The sequence below is a fragment of the Drosophila albomicans genome, unplaced genomic scaffold (genome assembly GCF_009650485.2).
Source record: "Drosophila albomicans strain 15112-1751.03 unplaced genomic scaffold, ASM965048v2 ctg28_pilon, whole genome shotgun sequence".
NCBI classification, from domain to species: domain Eukaryota; kingdom Metazoa; phylum Arthropoda; class Insecta; order Diptera; family Drosophilidae; genus Drosophila; species Drosophila albomicans.
Genome location: NW_026263665.1, coordinates 130,771 through 144,424, shown reverse-complemented (window position 1 = coordinate 144,424; position 13,654 = coordinate 130,771). Strand labels below are relative to the sequence as shown.

Below are 13,654 nucleotides of genomic sequence, written 5' to 3'. Positions count from 1 at the left end.
TTTGAGTATGACCAGGTGAATAAGGATTACATTTGCAATCATCTTATCATCACCTATCGACAACAATGATCCGTATATCGCAGAGACAGTGTCAATCAAGTTTCTCAACGCTGAAGCGGAGCGCTGCGAAATCTTTGGCAAATTGAAAAGAGCTGTGATATTTTCATTAAATATCAGACAATCTTTGTCATATACTCTTTTCAAACTCGCCATTGCTTTTTCATAGTTGTTCTCGGTGACTTGAAACGTTCACACCGTTCCAAGAGCCTCACCAGAGAGACATGAAATGAGATGATTGAACTTCTCAATGCTCGGAATAGAATGGTCATTGTCAACGAGAGTCTTAAACAATCTTATAAAATTTTTAAATTCGGAACTTTCCGCTAAACTTTGGCAATGACAGTTTAGGCAGACGGGTGCGAGGAGCAGCAATCGGCTGAATCGACGTATTGGCGGATGAAGTATCGGACAACGATTTCACCACCGCCTTCAGCCTTGCCTTTGCAGAAATGTAAATCTCTTCTAACTCGCACCGATATTCGTCAAATGTCTCAATTCTGCTCTGATATTTTTTTTCTTCTTCCTAGAGCCTTGAAGTGTTTCTTTCGAATTCATTTTTAAAAATTATTAAAGGTGACGAGAAAATAAAGACAAAACAAAATAAAAATACAAATAAAATCTTGTTGCTACGAAGCAACAAAAACAAAAAAACAAACTTAAAAAAAATTTTTTTTTTTTTAATTTTTATTTTTAAATTATTTTTTATTTTAATTAATTTTAAAATTACTTTGTTTTAAAATTGTCCTAGCAACCTCTAAGCTATCTCAGACAATTATAGGGGAGTACACAATTCAAGGGAGCAAACGAGATATCGCACTGATATATAGGTTAATAAGTTTACTACAAATACAATAAAAACAAGTAAGAAAGCTACAGTCGAGTGTACTCGACTGTGAGATACCCGCTACCCATTTTGAATAAAAGAAACAGATTTTGCGGTATTTTCTCAAAATATACCGAATATACTGCAAAAATCCTAAGAATATACCAAAAGGTATATTTGGTATATCGACATAGTACCGCATTCAAAATATACCATAGACGGCACAATATACCAGATTGTCAGCCAAAGCAACTAAGACCCCTATTAAGTAGGCGTTTTTTGCCCATACAAAAGTATTTCTTTAATAACTTCGACAATTTTTATCTGATCGCAATCATAACAGGAATCAGGAATCATAACTACTATAGTAAATATTGTATATACCAAAATTCGCAACTCTAGCTTTAAAATTTTGCTTGTTATTCGATTTTTTTGATTTGCGGGGGGAAGTGGGCGTGGCAACAAACAAACTTGATCTGCGTGCAAACATAACAAATGCTGTCGAAAAAAAATTATAGCTCTATCTCTTATAGTCTCTGAGATCCAGTGTTTCATACGGACAGACACACAGACGGACATGGCTATATCGTCTCGGCTGTTGACGCTGATCAAGAATATATATACTTTAAAGGGTCGGAGATGCCTCCTTCTACCTGTTACATACATTTCCTGCCGGCACAAAGTTATAATACCCTTCTACCCTATGGGTAGCGGGTATAAATATGTTAGGTCGATGTAAAAGGTGCCGAAGCGTTTATTCGTACGCTATGGCTGCTGGGTAGCTCTAAACTAAAACTTATAAAATAAACCTCTACAGCTAAAGCTAAGCATCGCGAGTGGAAAAGTACTGGCTACAAATCCGTCGCTGCTTGCTAGGGATAACGGTGCACAAGCATTGCGGCACATGAGACCTATCCGCGCGGGTCGCTTAATAAGTTGCCGGCCCGCGCATGCGAGGGCTGCTTAATTAATGTTGGGAAGTGTTGCTTCTTAACTACTCCCCTCTCAAGTTCGTGGCCGGCCTCGGTGACGTCGAGTTGGGCGATGGCTCTTTTTAGCTTCAAAGAGGCACGTCTTCTATGGCTGCATTGGTGAACGATGATTGATGTGCAACTTTTGGCGATCCTCCTGCCTCGACTTTATCTTTGAGTTGGCGTGTGAAGTTTTATGTTCTGCTCGCTCAATCGATGTATTAATGAGAGACTCAGGATCTGATCGTGCCCGGTGATGTTGACAGGTGGGAAAGTGGCGACGCTCGTACATTTGCCCACGACCGCGTTGTGGTTCAAGTACCTCGTATTGTTGATCACTGCTACATGCTCGAACGTGATGAGGTGCGTTCCCTCCAACATTACCGTGGGCCCCTCGACCACAGTGACTTGGGGGCGTTGCTCATTGATGACGATAGTTCCTTCGTTTATCAGCGCGACTGGCAGCAGGTGGCTCGGTTGAGTGCGGCAATTGGCTAGGCCTCCAGCATGCATCTCTCGGGCGCAGCTTTCTCGTTTTGGCTTTTTGCAGAAAGTGGTGAGCTCGCTAACTGCGAATATTCCATCGTCACACTCCGCAATGATGTCATCTCGAATTTGTAGGACTGTGTGATTGTGCGATACCGGGAGAATTACTGTTTTCTTACATATTTGCTTAATTCTAGGCTACTCGACTAACATAAGAATTTCATCTTCTGATTGTAATACTTTGATTTTATAAACTTCCATTAAATTAACTACGGGACTTCTGTGAGCTGATTATCAAATATTGACTTCAAATCATTGGTTTCGACAATTGTAGGATTTATAATATCTGACTTTGCAAGAGTGATAGTTAGTATCAAATTCTGAATTTCTGTAATTAACATGCTTTTCCGAGTCATAAGCGTTTCAAATAAATGTGGGGTGTCTTAGAGATCACCCTTTTTCGCTTGTATTTTTTTGTTTACTGTATCTGTGAGTTTATTAATCTGTTTTTGAGTTTCTGTAATAATTTTTAGTGCTGTGCCAAGAAAGTCCAATATTCTTGGCCATTCTATGGTGAACTGTTAGGGCGGAAAAAACATGTTTCTATGTGCTCTACATCTATGTCCTACAGTTTTCGCATATGCGAGTGGGGAAAAAACAACTTGCGCTGTTGTTAACAAGGTCAACAGGATAAGAATTATCATGGTGGACCTGTAAGATACATTCTTGTTAGATTTATTGGTTGGTTACTTGATGATAACTACCTAAGGTTGTCTTTATGGACCACCCTCCCTTTAATCAGCACCGTTGTTCCTAAGTCGGCTTGTATCTTCTCTTCGGAACATAAAGGTGACAGTTTGTTACCTAGTCTCTTGTTGTTCTTGATATAGACTGTTTCGCCCACATCAAAAACCCTATTTTGTCTGTCCGTGTTGCACCTGTGTACTTGGTCTTGTTGTGCCTTTACTATCTTGTTTCTGATAGTTTGGCAAACCTCGTCCGAGGCTGTGTGGATAACATCCAGTGGCCTTTGCCCTGTTACGGAATGCACGCTCCTGTTATATTCAATAACAGCTCTTAGAATTGCTTGTGTTGTGTCGCAGATCTGTTTATCGATTTTAAGACATCTCGCAATCTCGATTAACGTACTATGGAAGCGTTCCACTTGCCCGTTGGAGCAGCTGTGAAGCGGAGGCGCGTTGACCAAATGAATGTTGAATTGATTTTTTAGTAGCGAGGTGATTGTTTCTGAGCTAGAAGATTTTTGCATTATGCTCTTCTATAAACGCTTTCTATCTCTTGATTTTTGCGTTGGTGTTTTTTTCAGACACCGCAAAGGTAAGTGGTTGATGGTCAGTGTAGATGCGGAGCTCTCTGGTACCATACAGATAATTCTGCAATTTACCGAGTGACCACACGATTGCTAGAAGCTCCCTTTCATTGGTGGCGTAATGAGTCCCACACTGTTTTAACGTGCGTGAGATCATTGTGATTGGCCTACCTTCTTGGGACAACACTGCACCAATGTCATTTGCAGAAGCGTCAGTGGTCAGATCGAAAGGTTTTTTGAAGTTAGGATACATTAGTATAACATCTTCTGATGCTAAAATGTTCCTTAGCCGTTCGAACGCATCGCGTTGCGTGTCGTTGAACTCTATCGGGATTTTCCTTGACGTGTGTTTGCTGACAGAACCATTTTCACCTTTTAGTATATTGGTTAATGGTCTAGCTATTGAGGCGAAGTCTTTTACGAATACTCTATAATAGCTAGCTAGGCCTAGGAACGATCTTAGCGCATATAGGTTCGTTGGTTCGACGTACTCTTGAATTGCTTTGACCTTTTCAGGGTCCGTTTTGGCACCGTCTCTGGTTACGACAAAGCCGAGGTATTCGACGCTGTTTTTAAAAAACTGAGTTTTTTCTTTGGCTACTCTCATGTTGGCCTCTAGTAGGCGTTGTAGTACTATGTCAATGTGTCGAACATGGTCCTGTTCATTTTCTGAAAATATTATTAACTCAACAACATTTCCCTATTTGCTCTCTCAGGACGTCATCAATTGCTCCTTGAAAAATGCTCCACCGTTCACAGAGAACGATGTTTTTTCTCGATCTTTTTCTGCTAGGTATATCTGATGATACCCAGACTTTAAGTCGAGAGTTGTGAAAAATTTTGCTTTACCCAGATTCGCTAGAATCATTGGGATACTCGGCATTGGGTAGCGGTCGGCAACAGTTCGATCGTTTAACTTCCTAAAGTCAATTACGAGTCGTTTGTTTTTGTTGCCCTCGGCATCGAACCCTTTCTTGTCGACAACCCAAGCTGTGCTGTTGTACGCGGATCTTGACGGTCTAATGATACCGCCTTCCAGCAGTTGTGAGATTTCGTTGTTATCGAAATCCGACACACCATTCGGATATGGGTAGAGTTTTGAATATACCGGTTCATCATCTTCGGTACGAATTGTGGCAATGGCAGACGCATTGAACGGCAATGCCTCGTTAGAGGTCTTTATTCTTTTTGCTATCATTCGCATGAACTCTTCTTTTACATTTCCGGGTACTATTATATCACTGACTTTAGTGAAATTTACATTATCACATAAGTGAAATTTCAGTGGCTCATTCTTGTCTCGGTAGCTTAAGCAATTGTTCTTCAAATTTAGCGTTGCCCCAGCCTGCGCTAGCAGATCGAAACCTATTGTTTGTGGGGGCGCTGGAAAAGTGTCCAAAATGTTTGCTTCCCGAAAAATAAAAACACTCGCGTTTTTATCACTATATATATTTGGTTTATTGAAAACTTTTCGGGTTTTTATGTCGCACAGAAAAGGGGGTGATTGTAACGATTTGAACTAGACGTCGTTTGCTACTAACTAATAGAAAAAAGCCGACGGCATTTCGGCGATCTATGCTGAGCGCGGCTCAGCGGTGGTGAGTTGTGGGAGAGAGAAGCTGAGAGCACTGGAGCTTGAGTGCATTCTTACGCACTGAGCGCATTGCTAGTGAGCGAAAAAGCTTTGAGTGCTTTTCGGTCGGCGAAGCGGAGGTGTGCCTCTCACTTAGCAATGCGCTCGCATCAACATTCTCCCCCCTTGCAATATTGGGATTGCAACGAAACAACTAGTAGCACGTGCCGGACAGAATCCAGCCCAGCGTGGAATTCTGCGCCATAGGCAGTCCGCCTTGGCCCGGGAGGATACCCGGCAGCACGACATCAGGGTAAACATCAGCCCCCAAGACTGCCGAGATCGATGCCGAGCGGAACCAGTCCTTGTCAGCCAACACGAGGTTACTGAAAGAACTGGGCCCGGCTGGAGTGACAGTCCTGGTGGGCGTCGTTGTATGGAGCTGCGGATCAGTTTTGAAGACGACCTCCCGGCTCATGGGTGACGTCTTGGAGCGCAACGTTGCCGTGCACACTCCTTCTGCGCCCACGCGAGTGATAGAGAGGCCCATGGCCACTGCCATCGACTCGCTGATGCGGCTTACAGGACAGCACGGATCAATGAGCACTCGCGCCTCGAAGGCCGTCTTCCCCGTGACTAGCCAGACCGCCGCGGTGGGGAGAATACTGACTCCCTTGCACTGGAGTAGTGCCGTCAATGACAAGGCGGGGCTAGGCACGGGCCTGGTGTGTGGGGAAGTGGGCCGGTCCATCCGGGATGACGATGGTCCTCCTCTGGTGGGTGCCGGGTGGTCGCGTCGGCCCCTCGGTCGTCGCGCCAACCGCTGCTTGGGTTTAGGGTCTCGCATGTGCAGCATGGAGTGGTGGTCCTCACCACAATGCCTGCACCGTCCACCGCTGCGGCAAGTGCCCCCGGAGTGCTGATGAGCCAAGCAGTTGGGACAGTACTTATTTACAAGTACTGCCCGGAGCCGCTTCTCTGGCGTCAGCTGGGCAAACCGTGGACATTTGCGCAGCGCGTGGACACCGCGGCACACCCTACAGCGGAACGAGTTTGTGCCGGGAGGCACATACTCACCCCGCTGAGGGGCGGCCCGGCGAGGCACGGAAACTCCGCGCGGAGTAACCAGTGCCACCGGTGCTGGAGAGGGCTCGGACTCCATCGGGGCGACTTGCCTCGGCGGAGAGCCGGCAATCGGAGGCGAAAGGGAGCGCGCTGGCGAGAAGAGCCCTCGCAAGCTCACTCCGTCGGACAGGGTGCAGGATGATCTTCTGGAGAACGCCATGGTAAACTGTAATGGGATGAAACCAAAAGGCGAAAAAAACAAAAGGAAGAGAAAAAGAACAAAAAACAATAGATTAAATGAAGAACATGGCGCGGGATGAATTGCCTAAGCCGGAAGAGGAAACCACAGGATAGTGGATGGCAGTAGAGAGAAGAATAGGTGACTCAGAGCGCGTGTCCCGTAGGAAGGAGGACCAGCTTTGCAACTGGTCGGCGGAAAACACCACGACACGTCTGGATGTCAACCACACGGACCCTTTCATCAGCGCCTGGGCAAGCGGTCAGCACACGCCCGAGGCGCCATTCTTGTGGCGGTATATTCTCCTCTCTGATGACCACCATGTCACCGATTTGGAGATCGCGTGAAGGTGACTGCCACTTATTCCGCTTATGCAATTCCTTCAGATATTCGTTCTTCCATCGCACACAGAAATGCTGATGGAGAGCCTTGAGCCGTTGCCAGCGGTTGCGGATGGACTCCACATCCTCTCTGGACTCTGGCTCCGCCATGGAGAGTAGCGGACCCCCGATCAGGAAATGACCGGGAGTAAGTGCCGCCAAGTCGCTCACATCCTCTGACATAGGAGACAAAGGCCGCGAATTGAGGCACGCTTCAATTTTGGAAAGGAGGGTGGAAAGCTCCTCGAACGTATGTTTTACGGAGGAAACCGTCTTGTAGAAATGCGTCTTAAAACTCTTGACGCCTGCTTCCCAGAGACCCCCCATGTGAGGGGCACCAGGTGGGTTGAAATGCCATGCAAGACCTTGATGGCTGTGAGTGGTGACAATCAGGTTGCGGGTGCTCTCCACAAATTCTTTGGAGAGAATGGAGGAGGCTCCGACGAACGTTTTCCCGTTGTCAGAGTACATGTGAAGAGGGCACCCGCGCCGTGCCACGAATCGGGAGAAAGCTTCCAAGAACTTTTCCGCTGTCAGATCCGTGGTCGCCTCAAGATGGATTGCCTTCGTGCTGAAGCACACGAAGACACATACGTATCCCTTCGTAATCTTGCAGCCCCGTCCGACGTAGCTCTTGACGTCGAAGGGACCGGCGAAGTCTACTCCGGAGTTAGTGAAAGGTCGCGAAAAAGTCGACCGGGCGCTTGGGAGATCACCCATCAACTGCGACTGGAGCTTGCGGCGATAAATCACACAGGTCTTGCATGCACTAATCACTGTCTTCACCAAGTTCCTTAGCTTGGGAATCCAGAACTTGGTTCGGACCAGCCGCATCACCAATTGGTTGCCTCCATGGAGGGAGACTTGATGCGTGAAGGAAACCAGGAGGCGTGAGAACACGCAGCCGAACGGGAGAATTATTGGATGCCGTTCGTCGTAGGATAAGGAGGTGGACGCTCTTACGCGTCCACACGAACGCAGGACACCTTGCTTGTCAAGGAACGGATTCAAGCTTAGGATATCGCTTGACCCGATTAGACGATTATGGGACCGGAGGGAAGCACACTCTTTCGCGTATACCCGATTCTGAGCCTGTACAATCAGCCTCTCTTGAGCTTCTGCAAGCTCTTGAGAGCTGAGCGTCTCTGGAAACGAGACCTTGGGATGGCGGCAACGCTGGGCAAACCTTCGCACATACGCAAACACTCGGAGCACTCGATTGAACCTGGAGAAACGGTCGAGGAAGTCCTCACATAGGACTTGCGCTGCATGGACCTTCACCGCTCGACACTCCAATTCAGTATCGAGCCCAATGACTGGTGAAGGCCACTGCGCTGGTGAGTGCGTCAGCCATTCAGGCCCCTGCCACCAAAGGCGACTGGCCAGTAGCTCTTGCGGCGAGACACCGCGGCTTGCCAGATCGGCTGGATTGTGTTCGGAACGAACATGCTGCCATGTGCCATTCACCGAGTGAATCTTGGCCACTCGGTTCGCCACGAAAGTGGTCCACTTGCATGGCTGCTTGTCCAACCATGCCAGAACGATAGTGGAATCTGTCCACAGGTACGTCTCAGCGTCGGGGGTGGGAAAATGTGGTAGGAGGGCGGCGGATAATTCTGCCAACAGGAGAGCCCCGCACAGCTCAAGACGAGGTAGAGAGACCGTCTTGATAGGTGCCACTCTAGTCTTCGCTACTAGAAGGCTCACAGACACTTGTCCAGCTGTTTCCATACGTGCGTAAAGAGCGGCTCCATACGCGCTTTGAGAGGCGTCGCAAAAACCGTGGAATTGGATTTTCGCGCCGGGAGTGTACTTGGTCCATCTAGGAATGCGGATGTCCTGCAAGGACGAATAGTTCCGCAGAAAACTGGTCCACTGCTCTGTGAGATCCGCCGGTAAGGAGTCGTCCCAGCCGATTTCTTGCTTCCAGATTTCTTGCATAAAAATCTTGGCCCAAATGACCACGGGAGCAAGCCAACCTGCACGATCGAACAACTTGGCGATCTGCGACAGCACTTCTCTCTTACTGAAAGATGGTTTGGACACCATCTCGGCGGTGACGAAAAAGAACTCGTCGGACGTGGCCCGCCAACGAATGCCTAGCGTCTTTGCGACACTAGCTTCGTCGATCTCGGGGAAGTCTGCACAGAGCAAGTGATCCTTAGGGATTCTTCTCAGCACATCTTTCGAGTTCGAGGTCCACTTACGCAAAGGGAACCCAGCACTCTCGAGCGCTGTTCGAAGCTCATCTATAGCAGACACCGCAGCCTGCTTAGTGTGAGCTCCTGCTAGGACGTCATCAACGTACATATAATTGGCGATGATGTCACTAGCAAGGGGGTAGCGGTCGCGAACATCACTCGCAAGCTGATGCAGAACGCGGATAGCCAGGTACGGAGCACAGTTCACTCCAAAGGTGACTGTGTTGAGTTCAAAGTCGCATAACTTCTCGTCTGGAGTACGGAAGAGCAACCTTTGAAACCGGGTGTGGTTGGGATCCACAAGGATTTGCCGATACATCTTGGTGATGTCAGCGTTGAAGACGAACTTGAAAAACCTCCATTTCAGGATTTGAATGGTCAGGTCGGATTGAAGGATTGGCCCAGTGTGGAGGATGTCGTTCAGACTCTTCCCGTTTGAAGTCGGGCTGGAGGCGTTGAATACAACGCGGAGCTTTGTGGTGGTGCTGTCGGGCTTGAGAACAGCGTGATGCGGCAAATAATAGTTGCCGGAACTGGATGGGGGGACTTGAGTCATGTGACCCAAATCCAGATACTCTCGAATAACGGAGTCATATTGTTCCTTCAGAGAGTCGTTCCTCTTTAAACGGCTCTCGTTTCTCAGGAACTGAGCGAGAGCGGTAGCCCTCGAGTGACCCAGGTCAACGTGACCAGGATCGCGGAATGGGAGCGTGACCATGTAGCGACCCGTTGAGGTTCGCACGGTCGTGGCGTTGAAGTTAGCCTCACAAAAAAGGTCAGATTCTTTTGCTGGGCTAGCCGGCAGGTCCTCCACCTCCCAAAATTTGGAGAGGAGTTCCTCCAATGGCGGAGTTCGCTCGACGGACCGTCGAGCCGAAAAGGACGAAATGGATTTTGAACTGGATCCCGACACAGGGCCAGTCAGGATCCAACCGAAAATGGTCTCTTGACCGAGGAGGGTCCCACAAATGTTAGGGTGAGAGCCGCCGAGCAGAATGGACGGGAGGATGTCAGCGCCTAGTAGCACATCAATCTGCGAACTCTCATGGAATTTGGGGTCTGCCAGCTGGATGCTGGGCAGATTTTCGAGGAGTGTTTGTGGGACAGAACATGAGGGCAGATTCCCCGCTAACTGGGGGAGGACGTACGCCGACGCCTCGATCTGCAAATCGGGTCTGACCGGGGAGCCAATTAAGAATTGGCAAAACTTTCGGGGCTGGGCTGCCACAGCTTGCGTCAGCCCAGAAACGCGGGCTTGCACGGATGTATACGGCATCCTCAAGCGCTTGAACAACTTCTCTGAGAGGAAGGTGGCTTCTGATCCGGAGTCGATCAGAGCCCGAGCTGTATAACGGACGCCGAGATGGCATACGTGAATGACAGCTGTGCTGAGCAGAACACCTTGTGTGTTAACTGCCACGAAAGATTGGACGTTAGCTGACTGGGTGGAAGTGGACTGTATATGAGATGGAATGGGGGTTGTGACTGTCGGCGCCGGGCTCACTCGATGCAAGAGTGTATGATGACGACCCTTGCAAGTAAAGCAGCTGTGCGCACTTGTGCACTCGGCCAGGATATGGCCTCGTGCGAAACAATTTAGACACAGCTTCTGTTGCTTTATATAATTGACCCTATCATTGATACCCATCTGGAGGAAACGAGGGCACAAACGAATCGGGTGATTCTCCCGGGAACACAACTTGCAGGACTGGGTTTTTGAAGTTACCCGACTCTCAAAGGAGTTTACCTGCTTGGCGACGGGGGCCTCCTTACGTGAGGCCCGTGGAACCGTCGGAGCGCTCGTGCTGGCTGACACTTCCGCTATCGCTTCTAGGGTGCGATACCGTTCTAGAAGGAAAGCGTTCATGTCAGCCCACGTTGGAACGTCGCTCTTATTCTGTATGGACTGTTCCCAAAGAGAAAGGGTCAATTTGGGGAGCCTCGAAGAACACAGGAAAACCAGGATGCAATCCCAATTCTCCGTGTTGATCTTTGAGTGCTCTAAGGCCGTCAAGCACCCTTGGATGGTGCTCTGCAACTCTTGAATGGCTGCACCCGACTCTTGCCCAATGGCGGGCAAATTGAAAAGGATACGCAGCTGACTGTTCACGAGCAACCGTTTGTTCTCAAAACGCTCAGTCAAGCTGGACCACGCCGACTGAAACCCTTCATTGGTCAAAGGAGACTTTGACACAATGGCATGGGCTTCACCGCTGGTCTTGGAGTTGAGATGGAAAAGTTTCTCAACTTCCGACAGTCTAGGATTTCGGATGTAGATAGCCGTGAATAAGTCTCGGAAGGTGGGCCAGCGAGTGTAATCGCCTCCGAAAACTTCGGTGTCGCACGGAGGTAGGCGACACCCTGTGGACACGAACGGCACGGCTTGGGGTTGTACGGGTGTACGTGGAGTGATGGCCTGGGAGGCATCAGCTATTTGCTCACTTAGCTGAGCGGACCACTGCTCATAGAGAATATAGCAGTAATCATATTTTGCCTGAATGGTAGGCAATTCGTCTGTCGTCATTTCATCCGACATGACGCAGAAGCAAGCCTCGTACTCCTTCTCGACCTTGTCCCACAAGGCACGCATCTGGTCCCTCCGGACCTGGCACGTGTACAGGGACGCGCTGTCAGTAGAAGCATTGTTAAGTCGCAACGCAAAGTGACTGACACGGTCAGTCGCGGCGATGAACTTATTCAATGCCGAGTCTACCACATTGTGTGCCATTTTGCTGTGAGAACGCGTAACAATTGGCAGCCGAGGAACTGGGACGGAAGCAGCCTTGGTCGAAGGAACCGACGGAGGTTTGGTCACGAGGATCAGAGGCTTGGTGCCGGAAGTGGGCGAAACACTAGCTGACCGTGCGGGGATCGGTGATGTGCTGGATGCACGAAGAGCCGAGTCCTTCTTGGATCTAGGCACAGGGGGGTTAGGCGAAACTCTAGCGGCGCTAGTAGAGGGCACGGACAGTCTAGTTTTAGTCTTATCGGGTTTGCCCGTTGACATGCTACGCACGGAAGGTAGGAAGCCGCTGGTTAGAAAACCAGAAAATCACAGAAAATATACCAAAAAAATACCAAATGGAACTTGGTTTTTTTTTTATATATATCCGGAAACGGCCCAGAAGGTGGAAACGAAACGGAAGGCACGTAGCAACTAGTAAAAGAAAAATACCAAATAAAATACTGGAAAAAATACCACAGGTAGTGCTGAGGTATTTTGTACCCCAAATGGGTACGGACTGCGGACACAGGTAACGAACGCAAGGGGGCGGGGGAAACTTCCCGCGACAATCAAGCAAATGATTGTCGAAAACAAGAACAAAAAGGCACGAAAATAAGAAAAAATACCACGAAAATACAATACGCTGGAAAAAACACAAATGTGGTTAAAAAGCGCTGTATGGAAAAATAATAAATAAATGGTCACGAAAAAACAACAACAAAAATTATTTATATATTTAAATATTGTGATTATATGTAGGTGTGTATATGTGTGTGTGTATGTCTATGTATGTGTGGACACTGGCTGGAGGTAGCCTATACACCGACACTTGAGCTGGGAGTTGCTCTCAAATACACACACTAAATATATCACTTGAAACAAAAAAAAAAAGGAAAGGGTAGGGTATGTCGAGTGCGACTACCGCTGCCCTGCCAATCTATTACTTCACTCGTAGAAGTACTTATGCACGCGGTTAAGCATGCACAACAGTATGTACGTATGTATGTATGTGCTTGCACTGCGCTGCCAACGTCTAAGCAAGCGAAATGCACGTATATTTGTATGTAACACAAATGAGAGCGAGAGCAAGTGCGGACAAACAACGAATGCACAAGAGTGCGTGTGTGTGTGTTGAGAGAGCGCGAGAGCAAGCGCGGCTGCAAGCCGGTGCGCTTGCGGACAAAAGCAGTGTTGCCAATTCTTCTGCTCATAAAATAGCTAAAGTAACATATGAAAAACGCTAGAAACCGCCAGACAATTAGGATGATAGCCAAAATATAAAGCTACGTTAGTAAAACAATATTTTTATGAATTTGATTTTTTTATTAAGTATTTTTGATTAGTAAATTTCGTCAATCATGCCCTATTCTATTGTTCTGTGAAATTTATTCCCGCACAACAATCCCAAATGGTCAATGGGGCTGACCAATGAAGACTTATGGTTGTTTGTCTTGGTATGTGCGTGTAATTCACAAAGTTTCGTATTAATGGTGCATTTGCAATATTTACAAAAGCATTTTGAATCATCGGCTGCACCTAGAGGCAACCAATTCTTAAAGAAGGGGTCTTGCAACTAAGCATGACGCGGTTTTTGTTTATAAATCTTGGGCATTTTAACTGCCCCACACGATCGTTTTGGAAATTGTGAAATACCCAGATGGTCATGTATATAGAGTATAAAACTAGTAAAAACTATAAATCGATAAAAATGCAAAGATATTTTGGCATATCGACGTTTTTTACCATTGCAATGCAAAATTACTGCAAGGTTTTAAAGTGTGGCATAGTAAAACATAAAAATA

At 47.6% G+C, this 13,654-nt stretch overlaps 1 protein-coding gene across 1 annotated transcript; it reads right to left on the bottom strand.

The window, feature by feature from the left end:
• Positions 1 to 6,692: 6,692 nt before the first annotated feature.
• On the bottom strand, positions 6,693 to 12,134 carry LOC127566329 (uncharacterized). Its single transcript, XM_052008353.1, has one exon. The coding sequence runs from the start codon at positions 12,132 to 12,134 to the stop codon at positions 6,693 to 6,695; it is 5,442 nt and encodes a 1,813-aa protein (XP_051864313.1).
• Between the last annotated feature and the right edge of the window lie 1,520 nt (positions 12,135 to 13,654).

Coding starts and splice junctions, on each gene's coding strand:
- LOC127566329 (XM_052008353.1), bottom strand. CDS start 12,134: ATGTCAACGGGCAAACCCGATAAGACTAAAACTAGACTGTCCGTGCCC.